The sequence below is a fragment of the Quercus suber genome, unplaced genomic scaffold, assembly GCF_002906115.3.
Source record: "Quercus suber isolate HL8 unplaced genomic scaffold, Cork oak 2.0 scaffold_215, whole genome shotgun sequence".
Taxonomy (NCBI): Eukaryota; Viridiplantae; Streptophyta; class Magnoliopsida; order Fagales; family Fagaceae; genus Quercus; species Quercus suber.
In genome coordinates this window covers 730,603-749,007 of record NW_027069673.1, presented here as the reverse complement: position 1 = coordinate 749,007, position 18,405 = coordinate 730,603, and the positions used below count along the sequence as shown (strand labels likewise).

The 18,405-nt window shown below is 32.5% G+C and overlaps 1 protein-coding gene across 37 annotated transcripts in view; it reads left to right on the top strand.

Annotated features, from left to right (window-relative positions):
• The window catches only part of LOC112028654 (putative disease resistance protein RGA4), a 52,777-nt gene extending 40,009 nt beyond the window's left edge, over window positions 1–12,768 (top strand). For 12 of the 37 annotated variants that reach the window (XM_065779676.1, XM_065779670.1, XM_065779669.1 and 9 more), the window contains 3 exons: window positions 10,479–11,337; window positions 11,617–11,938; window positions 12,028–12,768. Coding sequence is in view for 22 of the 37 variants with exons in the window: in XM_065779654.1 (XP_065635726.1) it covers window positions 2,952–3,040 (89 nt within the window). In the remaining 15 variants the exon portion in view is untranslated. Of the gene's footprint in view, window positions 1–2,744; window positions 2,860–2,951; window positions 3,072–3,242; window positions 3,320–4,623; window positions 4,729–5,216; window positions 5,275–5,437; window positions 5,526–5,742; window positions 5,859–6,294; window positions 6,326–6,436; window positions 6,553–6,878; window positions 7,146–7,228; window positions 7,541–8,464; window positions 8,712–9,070; window positions 9,208–9,333; window positions 9,534–10,478; window positions 11,338–11,616; window positions 11,939–12,027 lie in introns of all 37 variants that reach the window. The other 25 variants (XM_065779654.1, XM_065779640.1, XM_065779655.1 and 22 more) reach the window with 25 other exon arrangements.
• The last annotated feature ends 5,637 nt before the right edge of the window (window positions 12,769–18,405 follow it).

Here is an 18,405-nt window from a genome sequence, read left to right as displayed (position 1 = left end):
TGTGTTGAAGACTTTATTGGAAGAAAGGTTGACATGAAAATGATCAAAGAACGTTTATTGGATTCCAATATTGAACAGTATGTTTCAGTCCTTCCTATAGTAGGAATCGGAGGACTAGGTAAGACCACTTTAGCTCAATTTGTATTCAATGATGATGAAATTAAAAGTCATTTTGAAAAACAATTGTGGGTGTGCATCTCTGACGATTTTGATGTAAAAATGATTGTTGAGAAAATCCTAGAATGTGCAAAAGGTAAGAAACCAGAAAAACTTGAAATGAGCACATTGATAAATGATCTTCATAAAGAAATTGATGGAAAGAGATACTTACTTGTATTAGATGATGTGTGGAATGATGATGCAGAAAAATGGGATAGGTTAAAAGGATCTCTACTAGGTGGTGCAAAAGGCAGTAAAATATTGGTGACTACACGTGAGGAAAAGGTTGCTAAGATTTCAAAAACTATAGAAGCACACTTTTTAAGGGGTTTAAATGAAGAGGAGTCTTGGTCTTTATTTAAGCAAAAGGCATTTGAAAATGGACAAGAACCAGAAACTTTAAGAATTAAGGAAATTGGAATGGAAATAGTTAGAAAGTGCAGAGGAATTCCACTCGCCATAAAGACTATAGGAAGCCTATTGTGCTTTAAAAACTCAGAAGACGAGTGGTTGTCCTTCATGAATAAAGAATTTTCAAAACTAGATAAAAAAGAAAATGATATCCTACCAACACTTAAATTGAGTTATGATCATCTCCCATCACATTTGAAACAATGTTTTGCTTGTTGTAGTTTATTTCCAAAGGATTATCAAATTGAAAAGGAGTTATTGATTAAGGTATGGATGGCACAAGGGTTCATTAAGGCATCAGGTCAAAACCAATGCTTAGGAGATGTTGGTCATGAGTATTTAATAGATTTACGTTGGAGATCATTCTTTCAAGAAGTAGAAGGAAATCGTTGGGACGATGTAACTAAATTCAAAATACATGACCTAATGCATGATCTGGCAATATCAGTAGTGGGGCTAGAGAGCATCACTTTTGGCATAAATGAGGAAAAATGGATGAAAAAACCCATCACGTGTCATTTGGTTTTAATTTAGGCTCATCAAAGAAAATTCCAACCTCATTGTTTAAAGCAAGTAGGATAAGAACATTTCTTTTGCCATGTCAAACTTGGGTTTCAAATCAAATGGTATGGAACCAGTTAACTTGTGATGCATTTGTTTCAAGTTTCAAGTTCTTGCGCTTGTTAGATTTGCACAAAACTGGCATTAAGAATGTGCCACATTCTATCGGAAAGTTGAATCATTTAAGGTATCTCGATCTCTCATACAACATACACATTAAGATGCTTCGTAATTCCATTACAAGGTTGCAAAATTTGGAGACATTGGATCTTTCTTATTGTGGAGAACTTATAGAATTGCCAAAAAATATTAGTAAATTAGTCAATCTTAGGCATCTTAACATTGATAGGTGCTATAGTTTGACTCATATGCCACGTGGATTTGGGCAATTGACTAATCTCCACTCACTAACTCAGTATGTGTTGAGTACGGACTCTAGGTGTGGTGGTGAGTTGAAGGAACTTTACGAATTAAACCAGCTAAGAGAAAATCTAAGGATTGAAAATCTGAGACACAAGAAAGATGCTGAATTAGAATATAAGGCAGCAAATTTGAAAGAGAAACAACACCTTAAAGGCTTGGCGTTAGTGTGGATAGAAATAGAAGTGGAGGTTGGGTACGATGAGATGTCAATCGAAGCTTTGGAACCAAACCAAAATCTTAAAAGTTTGGAATTAAAAGGCTACAGGGGAGTGAAATATCCAAGCTGGCTTTCTTTACTCAGAAATCTTGTAAGCCTTTCGTTACTTTCAATGAAGAATAGCCAAGATGTGCTACCATTGCATCAATTTCCTTCTCTCAAAACTCTCTATTTGATTGGTGTTCCTTCTCTTGAGTACGTATCTCTGGTATCAGAGAGTTTTAAACTTCCACCCCTAGAATCCCTCTATATTTGGAATTGCCCTAATCTAAAGGGATGGTGGGAGAGGAGCAGCAACTCCATCGAGGAGGACGAAGATGACGCCGATAATTACGGTGAAATATCGATGATAACAGCAAAGAATCATTCTCTTCCTTCACTTTCTCGTCTTTCCTATCTGGACATCTCTGGTTGCCCTAAACTATCTTCCATGCCTTTATTTCCTTATGTTGAAAAACTATATCTGCATAACTCTAATTTGAGGCCATTAGAGCGAACAGTATCGATGGGAATGATAAGTACGGCATCTCAGGAAAACCCAACAGCAACAGAATCAACCTCGTCTGCTCATTCTTATTCTTCTTCAACACTTGCCACCTCATTCACCCCTCTCTCCAAATTCAAATATTTGAATATTGTTATGATAGAAGGCAGTGATGGTCATGTCCTTCAATCTATACAACATCTGACTGCACTTGAGGAATTTAGTTTATCTAATTATAATGAGGATGGGATGGAATTGGAATGGCAAGCCCTGAGGAAGCTTCAGTATCTAAGATTATATGATCATCCAAAATTGACCTCTCTTCCTGTGGGGCTTCAACAGGCCACCTCTCTGCGACATCTCGAGATTCGGAATTGTCCGAGTTTGACGACATTGCCGGAGTGGATCTGCAAAATCATTTCTCTTCAGTCACTCCATATTTCGAATTGCCCCAATTTGACTTCATTGCCTGCCCTAACGTCTTTGAAGACACTACATATTCGGAGATGTCCCATCTTAGTAGAAAGTTGCAAGAACCAGCATTGGGTTGCTTGCATCGAAAAATTGTGGCTAGATCTAGCTCCGCCAAAAGAAGAAGATTCAGGTTTTGAATTTTATTATGCAAAACAAAATTCTTCTTCACCATCTTTAATTGTATAGCTAATCTTTTCCTGGCTATTTAATTTCATTATGCAGAACAAACTGAAACAAATAAGGAATATGAACTTAAAACTCGGGGCTTTACCAAAATTTTTGGGCGTTGCAGTGGTTCAACAAGTCAATAGCTCAATGGTGAATAATTATAATTATCTAGAGGTAGTTTATTGTTTTATTTATCTTTGCCAATAGAATTTTCATTCCTCACATGCTGCTTTCTTCACATATTAAGAGAAAGAATATGGAATTCTTTCCTCTGTTTCTTTTTGTATCTCAAACCAAGTTGATTTGGTGATGTATTTTGGGTGTTTTTCTTCTCATCTTGTCAAGTAAGGATATTCAATTGCTGATAAGGAGATAATATTTGTGGGGAGAAGTATAGCTGGCAAAAGAATTAGCTTGTGCAGGTATTTTTTATGCTTTGGTTATAAGCTCCACCATGTTTTTTTTTTTTTTTGGGTAAACTATATAAATAGTTCTTATCATTTACACTAAATGTCAATTTAGTCCCTAATGTTTTAATTGTATCAATTTGATCCCTAACTTTTCAATGTTAGGTTATTTTGATCTTTACCGTTATCTATTGGATGAAAAAGTCTGATGTATCAAATGGAATAATAAAAAATTAATTTACTTGCCATATCAGCCAACAACAGTATAGCTACATAATATTAATAACATTATATTTATTTATTTTAACTAAATAGTTGTTCTCACATGGGTTAAGTTGTTGGGGAAAAAAATTAAAATCCCTAACTCTCTCTCGTCAAACCCTCTCACCATCCTCACTCTCACTCCCATCTGTCCCAAATCCCTAACTATCTCTGCTAAAACAAAAGTTGCAGATGACAGCGACAAGGACCAGTGGTTGGTTGCAACAGAAGTTTCGGCTCCCTCTTTCTTTGTCAAAAGGCCCGTCACTAACGGAAATTGACTAGCTCATACTCTTTTTCAATGAATCCCCAATTTGAGTCTTTGCATAAATTGGTTAGATATCAAAATCTTGAGCAAACAGAGCTTGAGAACTTGAAGAGCAGAGACCAACCAAATGTCCATAGTTTCAAGCACTTCTTCTCCAGAAACAGTCAAACTCCCAATAAGCCTTCAAAGATCCCAACTGTGACCTTAACAAAGACGAAAATAGCTTGCAAGGTCAGCCTTCTCAAAACCCAAGTCAAGGTTTATGGAACCATAATATGGTGATAAAGCAAAATTTGGCAGCAGAGAAAACCCGGTTGGGGAATTCAAATACCAGCAGCTCTAATAGGAATTCAACTAGTGTGGCTTCCCCAAGTCATAAAGTTAGTGTTGATAGTCCACGAGAACTTGAATTTGTTAACTCCCGTGACAAGAATTTTTTTAAAATTTTAATTTTAATATGATGTGACTGTCCAGTTGGCAATTAACAGTCAGGTAAATTAATTTTTTATTATTTTGTCAAACTCTATCATTCAAAAGTTAACAATAGGGCTTAAAATGATACGATATTAAAAGGTTATGAACTAAATTGAAATAATTAAAAAATTAAGGATCAAATTGATATATAATGTAAATGATAGGAATCATTTCTGTAGTTTACCTTTTTTTTTTTTTCTACAATTGAATTAAAAAAATGTTTTATGTTTTTTTTTTTTTTTTGGCTTGTGCAGGTATGAGTTGTTTCATACTGAATCGCTAATGTTTCTTTCCTATCTTTTTTTGTCTTGCTTAGCTTGCATTGGATTTAGATCATAAGTTGATATTCATGGTAGCAACACTTGGATAAAGGAAAAGTGGTTGCTTTTTGGCTTTCTCCTTGAATTTAGATGCTACAAAGGTAAACAAATAATAGTCTTTTATTTACTTTTACATTATCATTCTTTGTTTGAAGGGGAAAAAAATAAAGAAAAAGATTTTCACTATGGCAGATTCTTCATAACGCTTAATAGTTTATGATCAAAGTTGGGATCCAGTGTCTGTTTATTACTACTCTTATCCATATAGATACAAGTATTGCCAACAGAACTAGATGCCTCATTTTCAAATGTGTGCTTTAGACTCTGATCATCTTCATTTATAATTGCAACTTCTCTAACAATCTTTGGCTTGTCATCAATTTTGGTTACTTTGGTTCTTAGAAGTCTTCTAGTGACCAAAATAAAGGGTAAGTCATAAATCATATATTAGGTTTCTTGACCTTTCCAAGAACTTTGAAACCAGTTAATAAATCACTCTCCAGAAGTCCATTTTTCTCCTGTTTTCTATGTTTCTTCCTTCTCCAAACAAGAACCTGCTCGACATTAAACTGTATGACAATTTATCTAGGTATCTGGGGCTATCTTCTTACATACTAGAAGTGGTTCAACAAGTCAATAACTCAGTGGTAAACAATTATTTAGAAGTGTTTTCTAGTTTTCTTTTTCTCCACCAATAGAATTTTCATTCCTCACATGCTTTCTTCACTTTTTTTTTTTTTTTTTTTTTATAATCTCAAATCAAGTTGATTTGGTGATGTATTTTGGATGTTTTACTTCTCATCTTGTCAGATAAGGATCAACACTTGGTGATAATGAGATAATACTTGTGGGGGAGAAGTATATCTAGCAACGGCACTGCAGTATTTAGCTTGCACAGGTATTTTTTATCATTCAATTACGAACTCCACCATGTTTTTATTTCTACAATTGAATAAAAATATGATTTATGTTTTTTTCGGCTTGTGGAGGTATGTGTTGTTTCATACTGAATTGCTAATGCTTCTTTCCTATCATTTTTTGCTTGCTAAGCTTGCATTGAAAACACAATATACCATCTTTCATCTTACTTTTTATTATTATTAATTTTTATATAGTAGATTGCATTGGATTTAGACCATACGTTGATATTCATGGTAGCAATTCTTGGATGAAGGAACTTGTCCCAAGTGGTTGCTTATTGGCTTTCTCCTTGAATTCGAATGTTACAGAGGTAAACAAATACTAGTATTTTATTTACCTTTACGTAATCATTATTTGTTTGAAGGGAAAAAAAAATAAAGAAAACGATTTTCATTATGGCAGATTCTTCATAATGCTTATTGTAGTTATGATGAAAGTGGGGATCAATGTTTGTTTATTACTACTCTTATTCATATAGATACAAGCACTATACTTATCCATATAGGTATTGAGTCTATATTGACAATAGAACTACATGCCTCATTTTTATTTTTATTTTTATTTTTATTTTTATTTTTGAGAATTTGCCTCATTTTTATATGTATGCTTTAGCTTTAGGCTTTGATCAACTTCATTTATAATTGCAACTTCTGTAACAATCTCTGGCTTGTAATGAATTTTGGTTACTTTGGCTCTTATAAGTCTTCTAGTATCCAAAATAAATAAAGGTACGTTGTTAATCACAGGTTTCTCAACCTTTCCAAGAATCTAGAACAAGTTAGTAAATTGCTCTACAAAAGTCAATTTTTCTCCTGTTTTCTATGTTTCTTGCTTCTCCAAACAAGAACCTGCTTTACATTAAAATTGTACTTCAATGTGGGTATCCAGGTCTGTCTTCTTACATTGTAAAAGCAGTTCTCTTTTTATTGTACAATAGCTGAAATGAAGATCGAATGTGTAAAAGTGTCCTTCGACAGTGGTTCTTATCACTTCTTTTGTGATTGGTGAGCCCAAAGATTTATATAACTTAATGGTTTAATTAATGATTATGCATATTTAAGTATATGAAATTTACTGTCAGTAACTTTTATTTGATAGAATATTTTGCATCAAAACACAGCTTAGATTTTTTCTAGAAATGATATATTTTAGGGATGGCATTCATTTTATGCCCCTGGTCAATGAGAAACTTTGGGAAGACAATGATTATAAAATCTTAACTTCGATTTTTTCTTTTAAGCCAAAATTGATAAGCATCCTACTGAATTCATATTCAAAAAGAGGAGCTTAAATTCTGAAATCCATAATGATACTTATTGAATGATACCAGGTGAAAATGCTTCGGTATGACCTGATACAACATATATCACCATGAGGCTGAATTGAATTTAAAAGGCTCCATCAGTACTCCATAAAAAGGTTGAGGTCCACAATTCAGTTTGTTAATTTACAAGTTATTTTGATTTTTGAGTTCTAAACTTTCTCATGTTGGATAATGAGCAATCAATATCATCCCCTAGAGCTGTGAGCTAGCCAACCCAACAGTAGAAGGGCTCATTTTTTTTTTCCCTGTAGTAGAGTGGCAAATAAATGTTAGGTAAATACTTACTATCTAACTTTATCAACTTCTTGTTTCTCTTTAGATGACCAACTTCTCACATGATTACCTTTTATATGCAGGCATTCAGCAAACATTTTGGTTCAGGTAGATACGTAGTAGATAGGCTCAACCTAAATGCAACATATGGTCACTTGTGAAATGTAGAAAAAGGCAGCAATTCATGAGAGGGGTGTGGAAATGAAGGAGAATTCTACAACGTTCTTGGATATGATAGCCTTCCTTGAGTGTCAATGGCTATCCCACTTATGGCTACAATGACAGAGGCAAACAGGAAAAAGTTGGCATAAGTCTGTTCTCTTATATTTAATAGTGGAACTGTATTTGGAAGAACAAGATTCAGAATTCGTTGCATCTTCGACTTCTTTTAGTACGTATGTCAATCATTAACCGAGATCCTTCATAAACACATATATTCTAGTATTATTTTTCAAGGATAAAACACAAGAATGAAATCTCAATTCTATGCTTTCCTTTTCGTATTCTTTATAAGCATTCTAATATTTTGAGTATTTTAAACTTGTTTGATTTCATATGCTGTATTTCCCAATTTGTTACCCTGCAACTTTGCAATACATTGAAATTACGTTTCTTTACTTTCATATGATAATTATTCATCCTAAATTTGGTTTCTTCATGCATGATTTGGAAAAATATGCTGGCTGAATTAATATCTGACTACTTATTATTTGGATTACAAAATGATCTTTGCTGCATGATCTTTCTCTTATTGGGTGTAATCTATACTTATTGCCTTTTGTTGTGTTTAAATCCTGGTTTTTTTCTTATCTTTTGTTGGCTTATCCAATCTGAAACAAGTTCAATGTTAGTTTGTGCAGCAGTTAATGACAACAGTGGTGGCAAATATCTCTTGTTAATTGCTGTGGTGTTTTTCAAAATATTAGTCATTGAAGCTCTGACATCTCCAGCACTGTTACCTGCATGTTTCATATCTTATTTTACCTTCTTTTAAAAAAAAAAAAAAAAAAAAATCTACAAATGGCTGCGTCATCACATATTAAATAAAAGAATAAGTAAGTTGTATTTATAATAGACCACAATATTCCTGCACTATAATTCCAACCTCATTCTCATAAATATTCAATACAAATCTTGCTTTACTATGTTAGGATTTTATAACTTTCAAATTTAGATCACATTGACCTATATGGACATTATTGTGGTCTAGTTGGGTTCTTACTACGAGTGGTTGAGTTCATGGATATAAATTCAGTGTGTTTATTTGAAAGTTTTGAGCTGTTTTAAAGTTTATTCACTTGGTTCTTTGATTATCAAAGGGAAATGTAGAGACAAGTAGCAATTTCGGAGATGGATGGGGAAATCAAGGGGGATTTTGCAATATGCTTGATTATGATAACCTCACTTCTTCAAAGAGATCGAGTATTATTGACTGAATTAAGTTGTTGCTAAGATGGTAGAGTCAAACACGAAAGATGTGGCATAAACCTACTCCCTTTTATTTGACAGTGGAACTGAATTAATGAGAACCAGATTCAGAATTTACTGCCACTTTGACTTCTTTCGGTATGCATGTCAATCATTAACCTAGATTCTTCATAAAATGATATATAGCAATCTTGTTTATTATGTTAATAAAAAAATTAAAATGTCAATGCTATTCTTTCTTTTCTATGTTCAAAGGATTCTCTTGCAACATGCAGTAAGATGACAAGTTGGAAATTGTGTCTCATTACTTTCATTATCATAATACGTCCTTTTCGCATTTATATGAGATGAAATAATATGTAAAATGTATTAGTACTTATTTTTTGGCTTTTCCAATTTCCTTTTGCTTAATAAAGAAAAAAATGTTACTTGAGTTTTTATTCAAAAGTGTGCCAAGGAGGTGATGTATTTGGCTTACTTTGTTGATCTTTTCATAGGTATAATGATAATATGGTTGGAAATTCAAAGATGGCAACTATAGCATAGAGTACTCTTGGGATCAGCGTCTTAAACAATGGGCTTGTAATGATCTCAAAGATTAAAATGCACTCAGAGTTCAAATGGCAGTACACAGGTAAGGGGAGGATCTATAGATTTTTTTGAAAGAAATGCTCCTATCACATTGTTGTTGAAAAGGACTCAATTGCTCCTCTATGTCATCCTAATTCCTTTTTGTCTTGATTTTAAATTTTGGCTCTAGATTCAATTTTCCCATGTGCTTCTACTTCCATCATGCATCAAGATCATCCTCTTTTCTCTGGCCCCTCTCCCTACTAAAAAATCTTATTCAGCAACAGATTCCAATGAGGGAGTTCTAAACTGAATCTAGTTTTGAGCCTCATTGAGGATACCAAGGAAAGAGGCAAAGCTGGAAGAGGTGTCCCCTAATGAGGTATTTGGGTAATCATCCCTTTTTCACTGGACACCCCAATGAGCCTCATTTAGATTAAATTAATACACTATTTTGACATTTCAAGTTAGACAAAAAAAAAAAAAAATTAGAGATGTATTATTTAAATTTATTCTCCATTTGGTTACAGGAAAAAAAGTAGGAGGAAAAAGAAGAGAAAAAAATTGAAATAAGAAAGTCTTAAATTCTTTATCAGTGGGAACAAGAAACTACAGTGAATACTCACTTGTAATGATGAGTTCATTTTCTTTTAGTCAACAAAACATCATTGTACATCTCTTTCTCTCACTTATTAGGCAAATGCTAGGCATTAATGGGGAAGGTTCATACATTATATGAATCCATGTGACTGTTCAAATCCTAGACATAGAAACTAAGACCATAAGGATCTAAAACTCCTAATACTTCTACAGGTTCATTCACATCATTTTAAACTCAGTCCTCTATAAATTTCTCAATTATAATTGCACAACTTCACTATTGTTTTTTGTTTCAAGTATTGCTGATTTTTATTATATCTGATTATGCCTATTCTTCCAACTAGGTCAGTTCCACAGTTATACATGCAGAAATAGAAAAAATTTGAAAAAGAAGTACCTGATACTTTAATGGCTTAAGTTCCTTAATGAAGATGTGTGCATGCACAACATATGAATGTATGTGTGCAAGTAATATGCCTTTTTTCCTCTTTTTCTTACCACGAGGATGTTTCAGGTCTTTGGCCTGGCAGCTTCCTAATTTTCATCTAGATGAAACTACAGACTTTAAGATGTATGAAACTATTAAAGAGGAAGTCAAACATTGATGCTTATGATGCAATAGGAAAGATATTAGATGACCTAAATGTAGATACAGAAGTTAATTATGTTTATTTCAATTAATTAACTATATTGAATCAGCAAATATATTTAATTGATTCTAATTGTATATCCCAGCTGGCAAAACTTGGGCTTTGGTTGGACAAATCAAAAGTGGGAAGCCAACAGTTGTCAGTTCTCCAAATTGATACAATGATCTTCAGGCGGGCAAAGCTGTTATGGATAATATGAATCTCAAAAATTTTCAAATTAAATGGAGTTGGGGAAATTTGGTCTTGTCAGCCAATTGACTAAAAGTTCAAAAGACAATGTTAATACTTTCAGCATTACTGTTTGACCTTGTCTGAAAACATAGACCTAAGTAGCAAAAGACAAAGCTTTTGATGCTTCCTTATTAACAATGACAGATTCAGTTAAACATTGACCTAAGTAATGAGTACAAGATGAGCTTCATCATGTAAGCTTTAGATATCCAACTAGGCTGGATATTCAGGTTTTCCAAGGCCTTAGCTTTGCAATTCATTTTGGCAAAGTTAAATTTTATTTTCAAATTGTGTTTTACCACCTTTTTACTTCTATATAGCTTTAGCACCAAAGTAGTGCTAGATTGTTTTTTTAAATAATCAAGTCATAATTGAAAAAAAAATATTAATTAAGTCATAATTGTATTGTTGTCACTCTCTTCCTTCAGAAAGTCACTATTGTTGGAAACAGTGGAAATGGGGAATGCATAGTGACTACAATATTTCAAAGATCTTTTGATCCTAAATCAGGTCACACGATGGAATTGAAAATTGAAAGGTTAAATTGAAGTAGATGAGTTGGTAGATTGGTCTTGTCGATCAAGAATAATTTTTGTTCAATGACACATCCATGCCAACACTGCATATGAGAAAGAAGGAAATGCAAATAAGGTGGAAAGCAAAGCTGCATCAAAGTTACAAGTGCGCAAAGGTTGATTAGTAGCTTCCAACAGGTTAGTACAGTAAAATATTCTCCTAAACTGATCATTCAATAGTTCTTAATGATCCAAGTTACTAAGTCAATTGAGCTACTTCAGAGTAAAATAACATTAAATAGCTTTCAATGGATAAAGCAAAAGTGGAAGCATTATTACTTCAATCTTGTTCTTCTCTACAATTGATAAATGTAGGATTATAATTTTTTTTTTTTTAGGAGTTTAGCATTTTCTTGTGAGTCTTACAGACTCATTGGACCATACTGCTTCATTTAGTTTCTATCAAATAAAATGCAGGACTATCATATCATGGTAATACTATGAGGATTCCAATTATCCAGCGGGCAGAAGAAACGGATAGCCACTAGATGTCCAAGATACTACTTTAAAGAAGGCTACAAATACTCTCAAAGCTGAATCTGAACGAATAAATCAAGATGTATTGAACCAAGTGATGGTGAACCAGGCTACAACTGTCATGACCTGTCCATTATCTGAAGGTGATCAAAATAAAATTATCAAAGAGAAAGGAGAGCTATAGATTTTGATTGTGAATTTGCCACTTGACAAACTGAGAAGGGCCAGTGTTTCCTGCTGCAGAGTTGCAAATAATAATAAGGTAGAAATTAATTAGAAACAACTCTATCAAGTACTTTTTAAATGATTGATCTTATGTAACATGCATCTTGTCTCATGGTTGAATTTCAGGTCTAGGCATTTCACAAACATTTAGGTCACATGTCAAGCGGATATGAAGTTAATTGCTATCGCCTAGTGGTGCAATCGGATGTAGACAAATCTGTTACTAGCTTAATGGAAATTCATCTACTATCAATGTTCCTGCACTTCAATTCTATAAGAGAGGGAAACTATACACCTAGTTATTAATCTAAAAGCTAACGAGGAACAACCGGAGATTAGATCTCATAGAGTCTTGCATGTGTTCGACAAAAGAAAAACTCTCTGTAGAGGCACCCTCCCACAACCAAGTGTAGAGCTAAACCTGAAACAATGTCTCAGCCTTTCAAGGGTAACAGTAGGTGTGCCTTGTCTACATAGCATTGTAGTACCACGCAGGCAGAGGAGAGAGGACATTGAGGGAGCAAAATGTTTCGTTCGCATATAACAATGGCCTTGGCCAATAGAATTTTACCAGATGTGGTGTACACTCTCTGCCTTCTCTTTATATAAGAGGAAGGAAAACTTGTATTAAGACATACCTTAAGAAAATAGTGCACAAGAAGACTGGCTTGAGCCTGTGGTTTTTCTCTCTATGTTCCTTTTCATGGAGAGTTTTCCATGTAAAAAATTGTTGGTTGCTCTCATTTTCCTTTGTTTTTCATTTATTTTTCATGTTACTTTGCATTCTCCTACAAACCATTGGAATTTGGACGTCCAAGACATTGCTATATAATGCTACAAATGCAATCAATCTCTCAATTTTAATCACGGTGGTTAAAAATAGTGTTATATAATATAGAAAGGGAAGCTTGAGACTTTGATTATGCTACAAATAGTGTCTCTACCGTAGTGGCAAATAATGGTAATGTGATTATTAATTAAATACTTATTATTTTTTAGATAAGTGATTATTGTATCTAATTTGCAACTTGTCTCATGATTGTCATTTTGGTCCAGGCATTTTTAGCAAACAATATTTTAGTCATGTTCAAGAGAATATGAAATCCACAATTATGTAGTTTTGATCCTAAGAGCTAGTAGCATAGAGCACATCTGACAAAATTGCCTATTCTAAATTTTGGTCATCAATAAGAGTTGTGATTTACACTCTCTGCCATTTTTTACTTCATCTAAGTAGCTTTTTTTCCAATTGGCTTGATTCCAACTTCTAGTTGCCAAAATGGTAAAATCAACTGTTTCTCTGAACCATTAAATCCCTAAAAAGGCACATATTAAATTAAATTCCCAAAACAAATATATTAAATTAGAGAAGAAAATTCTCATTGTTTGATCCTTAGTTCATTTAGAGTTTCTTGATATTGCAAAAAATTGAAAAAGAAAATTCTAATGTTATTTTAAATTATTTGATATGTCCTTAATTTAGAGTTCCTTGATCTTAGTTCAATCAATACCTTTTATGTTTTATTAATTGTACAATAGTTTCCAAAAGCAATAAAAAATTTGTCTCGTTTTTTATGTTCCACTTTATACATCACCAATCACAGTTTGTCATATATAATTTTTTTTTTCTTTCATTGTAAGTTGTGATTGGTGGAGTATAAAGTACATTAGTTTATACTCCTAGTCCTAGCATCTCTTAGTGTTTCCAATAGAGTTGGAGATAAAATTTTTGTCTTTTTCCATCTAAATAAACAATTTATGCATTTTGTCATTTTTCAATGAAAATTATTAAGTATTTCTAGAATGAATAGTTATTTCATTTTCGAAATATGACCAATAATGGATCCAATTCTTGCTAAAAAAAATCAAATAAAATAATGAATCCAATTGGAGTATTTTTTTTTCTCAACTTGATTTATTGGTGTTATTCTAATAGTGTAGTATCCACCATCAATTACTTGCTGAACATATTAATGAATGAGGGGCCTCTCAATTAGTTTTTTTGTTTTTTCAAAAATCATAATTTTTTAAATTTTTATAAATTAAAGTAATGAAGAAAAGAGTATGTTTGATAAATAACTCAAAAAGAGTGATTCCTCCTACTCCTTTTGCTTTTTGTTCTTCGGGTTGCAAATAAAATACACAGCAGACATAAGCAAATTTTGAATATGCAATTCTAGAGTCCCCTTACAATAGTGTATCTTTCCTAACTGTCAAATAGAAAAATCAATTGAAATCTATAGTTTGTTATCTTAAAAAGAGTTATCTTGAGAAGAATATATATATATATATATATTGTAGAAGCTAAGGTTTCTAACAGGTGGTCTTTTATAATTTATAAATTCACCTCAGATTTTTGTACACAACATAGGCAAATTGAAAATTTCTCACATATTAATAGCTTGAACAACTCAATGATTAGAGATGATTGGATAGTTGCTGTTGCTGCAACCTGTTATTCCACTAGCGTGGCACTAGAGAAGTTTGTAATCCAAAAGCTAGCAAAAAAACATTATAAGACTACAATATATATAATATTGATTCCTACAATCCTGGTTTTTCTTTTTCTCTGGTTGATTTTCCATTTTAAAGCATGTTCAATTGTAAGCTAGACCATGAGCATTCATAATAAGTTGCTTATTTCTTCTTTAATTTAAATCATTCAGATTTCGTTTACTTTGTTTTTTGTATTTTATTAAATTCTATTATTAGTATATGTGTTATTGTTTTATCAAATCGTGAGGAGAGTAGAGAGTAGAGAATAATATTAGTACAACTTAAAATTAGTCTATTAGAGACCAGGTAATATTAACAATGGCTCTAATAAGTAACAAGAGGGAATGAAACATAGATACGAATATGGATGCGGATATGATATGATATCTGATGTTGTAACTTTTGCACTTTAATATAATGGTCTTTAAGTTCATAAGACTCAGGTTGAATGGCTACATGAAGTGGTTTTCATGTTATCATAGACCTTATGGCCGCTTGAGTAATTGACTTGGGCTTTATAAATGGGCCTTCACATCACAGTTGCACTACCTCTTCAATAAGCAATTGAGCTTTAGTTGAGTAATTGAAATAATGAATGCAAGCATCTTGAAAATGATGATATGTAGGAAACACCGAAAGCAAATCAACTTGAATAGGTAAATTGCACATGGTTGTCTATGTGCACAAAATTCACATTTTTGCGAGGTCTGGAAATCATAGACCATTTCTAAATTGATGCATAGTATGAAATCATAGACCATTTTCTAAGTCCCAAAAAATAACAAATAATTAATTGAAGGCTTTTGTTAATGAATATTCCTTTGCACTCGTAAAAAACAAATCAAGTGAGTCCAACTTTACTGGAATGTAGTAAAAGCTAATTAACAAATATCTCTTTTAACTAAAAGCTCTTCCTAAATATATATATATATATATATTCTCAAAATTATAAGGAATCAAATTATTTTCTCAAAAAATAGGTTTGGCTAAATGCTATAATAAATAAGGAATATATTTGTCAACTTCTTTTTACTTTTGTGTATATATAATGTAGGGTCTGTTTTTGTAACCCAAGCCCAAAAGATATGGGTTAAAGGCCCAACGAACCCAAGACAATGAATTTGTAGAGAGTGGGCGAAAGAGGTGGGCTGGTTATGAAGTAAACAATGGTTGGCTAGGTTACTTGCAGTGATGATAACATGAAATAATGCTTAAACAACTCTATGAATGAATGTTCGAAGAGATGTTTTATTAAATGAACAGTGTTACAACATTCAGAGCTACAGTAAAGCTTCTCTATCTTTTTATCTCGTCCTCCCTCTTATCAGGGACCCCTCTTCTTTATATTGCACCCTTTCCCATCATTTCCATCGTCCACCTATATTCATCCGCGTATCTACTTGAGTACATGTCACGTCATGTGCTTACTTTAGTTCTTTGTGAGTGGCGGTAGCTGAGGTTACACTGTTTAGGGGTCTTCTCCACATAAATGCGGCCAAAAAAGCTATTGCAGTGCATTAAATACGATGGTAGCAGCTTTTCCTTTAGATATTTCATCGTTCTGATCATCTCCAGACCTACCCAGGACTTATCATTATCATTGGGATTGCTAGGAAGATTATTCGGACCTTCCACACGTTTGTTTGATCAAGGCTATTTGTGGCCGAGGAGTAAGACATCTTCGGACCAGTAGTGACCTCTTCGGACGGTACTCCCCCTCTACTTCTGGGCTTCCTGCCTTCAGATGGGCCGTCCCCACCCAACTATTGCTCCTCGGAAATATGATACTTCTTAACGCGGTGCCCCAGGCCCGTTAAGTAGCTCTGGGTTTTTACCCCCCACATATAAATAGGAAAAAAAAATTGTTTTCATCCCTAAAGTTTTCATGTCATTTTTCTTTCGTTCCTAAACTTTAGATAGTTATTTTTTATTTTTTGTTTATAAATTGTTGAAAACGTTACAATTTTTCTCCTTAAGCTTTCATACCATATGTCACTAATATATGGTTTCGTGCTACTAGCTCACCTCTTGTGTTTATTTTTTTATTTTTTATTTTTTTAATGTAATGTAATGATGGGATCGTGAAGGAAAAACGTGCCAAACTCTCTAATGCTAAAGATAATGCTACTTAATTAGACAAGTAGGATTAAAGTTAACGAAATTCGACGGAAGAACAAAAAGTATAATGTTTTCTATAATTTAAGGACAATAAAAAAATTTAAAGTTTAGGAACTAAAATCAAACTTCAAGATCTTTATATGGACTAAAATATTTTTTAGAAGTACAAATATAACGACTACATTTTCAATAAGAAGAAAGGCAAGTTTTGTTTCACTAAATTTACTGTCACTAAACCTCAGATACAGGGGTATATTATGTTATTTAATTAAATTCAAATATATATATATATATATATATTTGTATTAAATTTAATTATTCTTAGGAAAGATATAATTGTTTATATTTTATTGGTTAATGTAACCATATATTTGAATTTGATTGAAAAGCTTAATATATTACACCTAAATTTTGCCATAAATATAATGAGGAATTTATAACTTAAAAGAAAGGCAAGTTTTGCTTGACTAAATTTACTACAATTAAGATAAAAATTATACAAGTACTCACAAAAAATAACAGAGGCAAAATGGATAGGTAGAGTGATTATAAAGGACTCCCAAGCATGCAATTGGTGATAATGATCAGCACGGCTGATGCTTCACCAAAATACTTTGCTCCTTCACTTTCAGAAATAAAATTGCATGCATTTGAAATATATCTTAAGGGTTACATTTTTAACATATAAGAGTGTAGTACAAATCTTGTGTTACAATAAACTATAACATGACTATATATAGTAGACTAAACCCTAAACTAATTAATAGACTTTTAGTACAAGTAGGAGCCTTAGCTTGCACACGTAGAAGGATTGGAGTTGGCTCTATGCTATGGTTAGTTAACTAAATGAGAGCTACCAACAAAATGAGAGCCATTCTAGGATTGACATCAAACCAATAAGTTCGACAAATCAGAAATCACCAGCCCACCACATCCTAATTGTGTGTCTTAATTCTTACATTTAATCTTCAACCATTTTATTATTATTGCAATTAGTCATGAGCTCATGAAGTTAACTAGTACTTCATAGCATTTCTAACAAAAACTTCTAATTATTTATTTTAAATATTAACGTTGATATACAATGTTGAATAAGCTAGAATAAATGCAAAAGTCGAAGCATAAAATGGAGAACACAAGGATTATGTGGTTTAGCTTGATAGCTACATTTTCAACATATGAGAGTGTAGTACAAATCAACTTCTAGTTGCCAAAATCAACTTTTTCTCTGAACCATTAAATCCCTAAAAAGGCACATATTAAATTAAATCCCAAAAAACATATATTAAATTAAAGAAGCTAATTCTCATTGTTTGATCTTTAGTTGATTTAGAGTTTCTTAATATTACAAAAAACAAATTAAGAAGGAAATTCTAATGTTATTTCGAACTATTTAATCTGTTGTTCATTTGGAGTTTCTTGATCTTAGTTTAATTAATACTTTTTGGTGTTTTCATCTGAAATATTTAGGGTTCAAATCTCTCGTCTCTGGATGAAATTATCAAATTATTATTTTTTAAGAAAAAACAAAAACAAAAAACCAAAAAATGGAAGTTGGGTCGTTTATTCAGCCCATTTCTCAAATTCATCGAAAACAGAGCCCAAAACCTATTTGTTTTATTCTTTCACCCACCCATAATAAGAAACGGTGCAAGCAACTCCTAATTTTAAACAGGGCCCTTTTTTTTTTTTCCTGCTAAAATCCTAAAAAATTAGCTAATGGATTAAAAAAAGAAAAGAAAAAAAAGTAATGATGTGAACACAAACAAAATTTCACAATAATTTTACAAAATTCCTAAATTAGCATGTCAACTCATTCATGGGCCACCATAAATCTCTAATTTAAATTTTCTTGCTATACTAATTTAAGAATGTTGTGACATTTAGTTG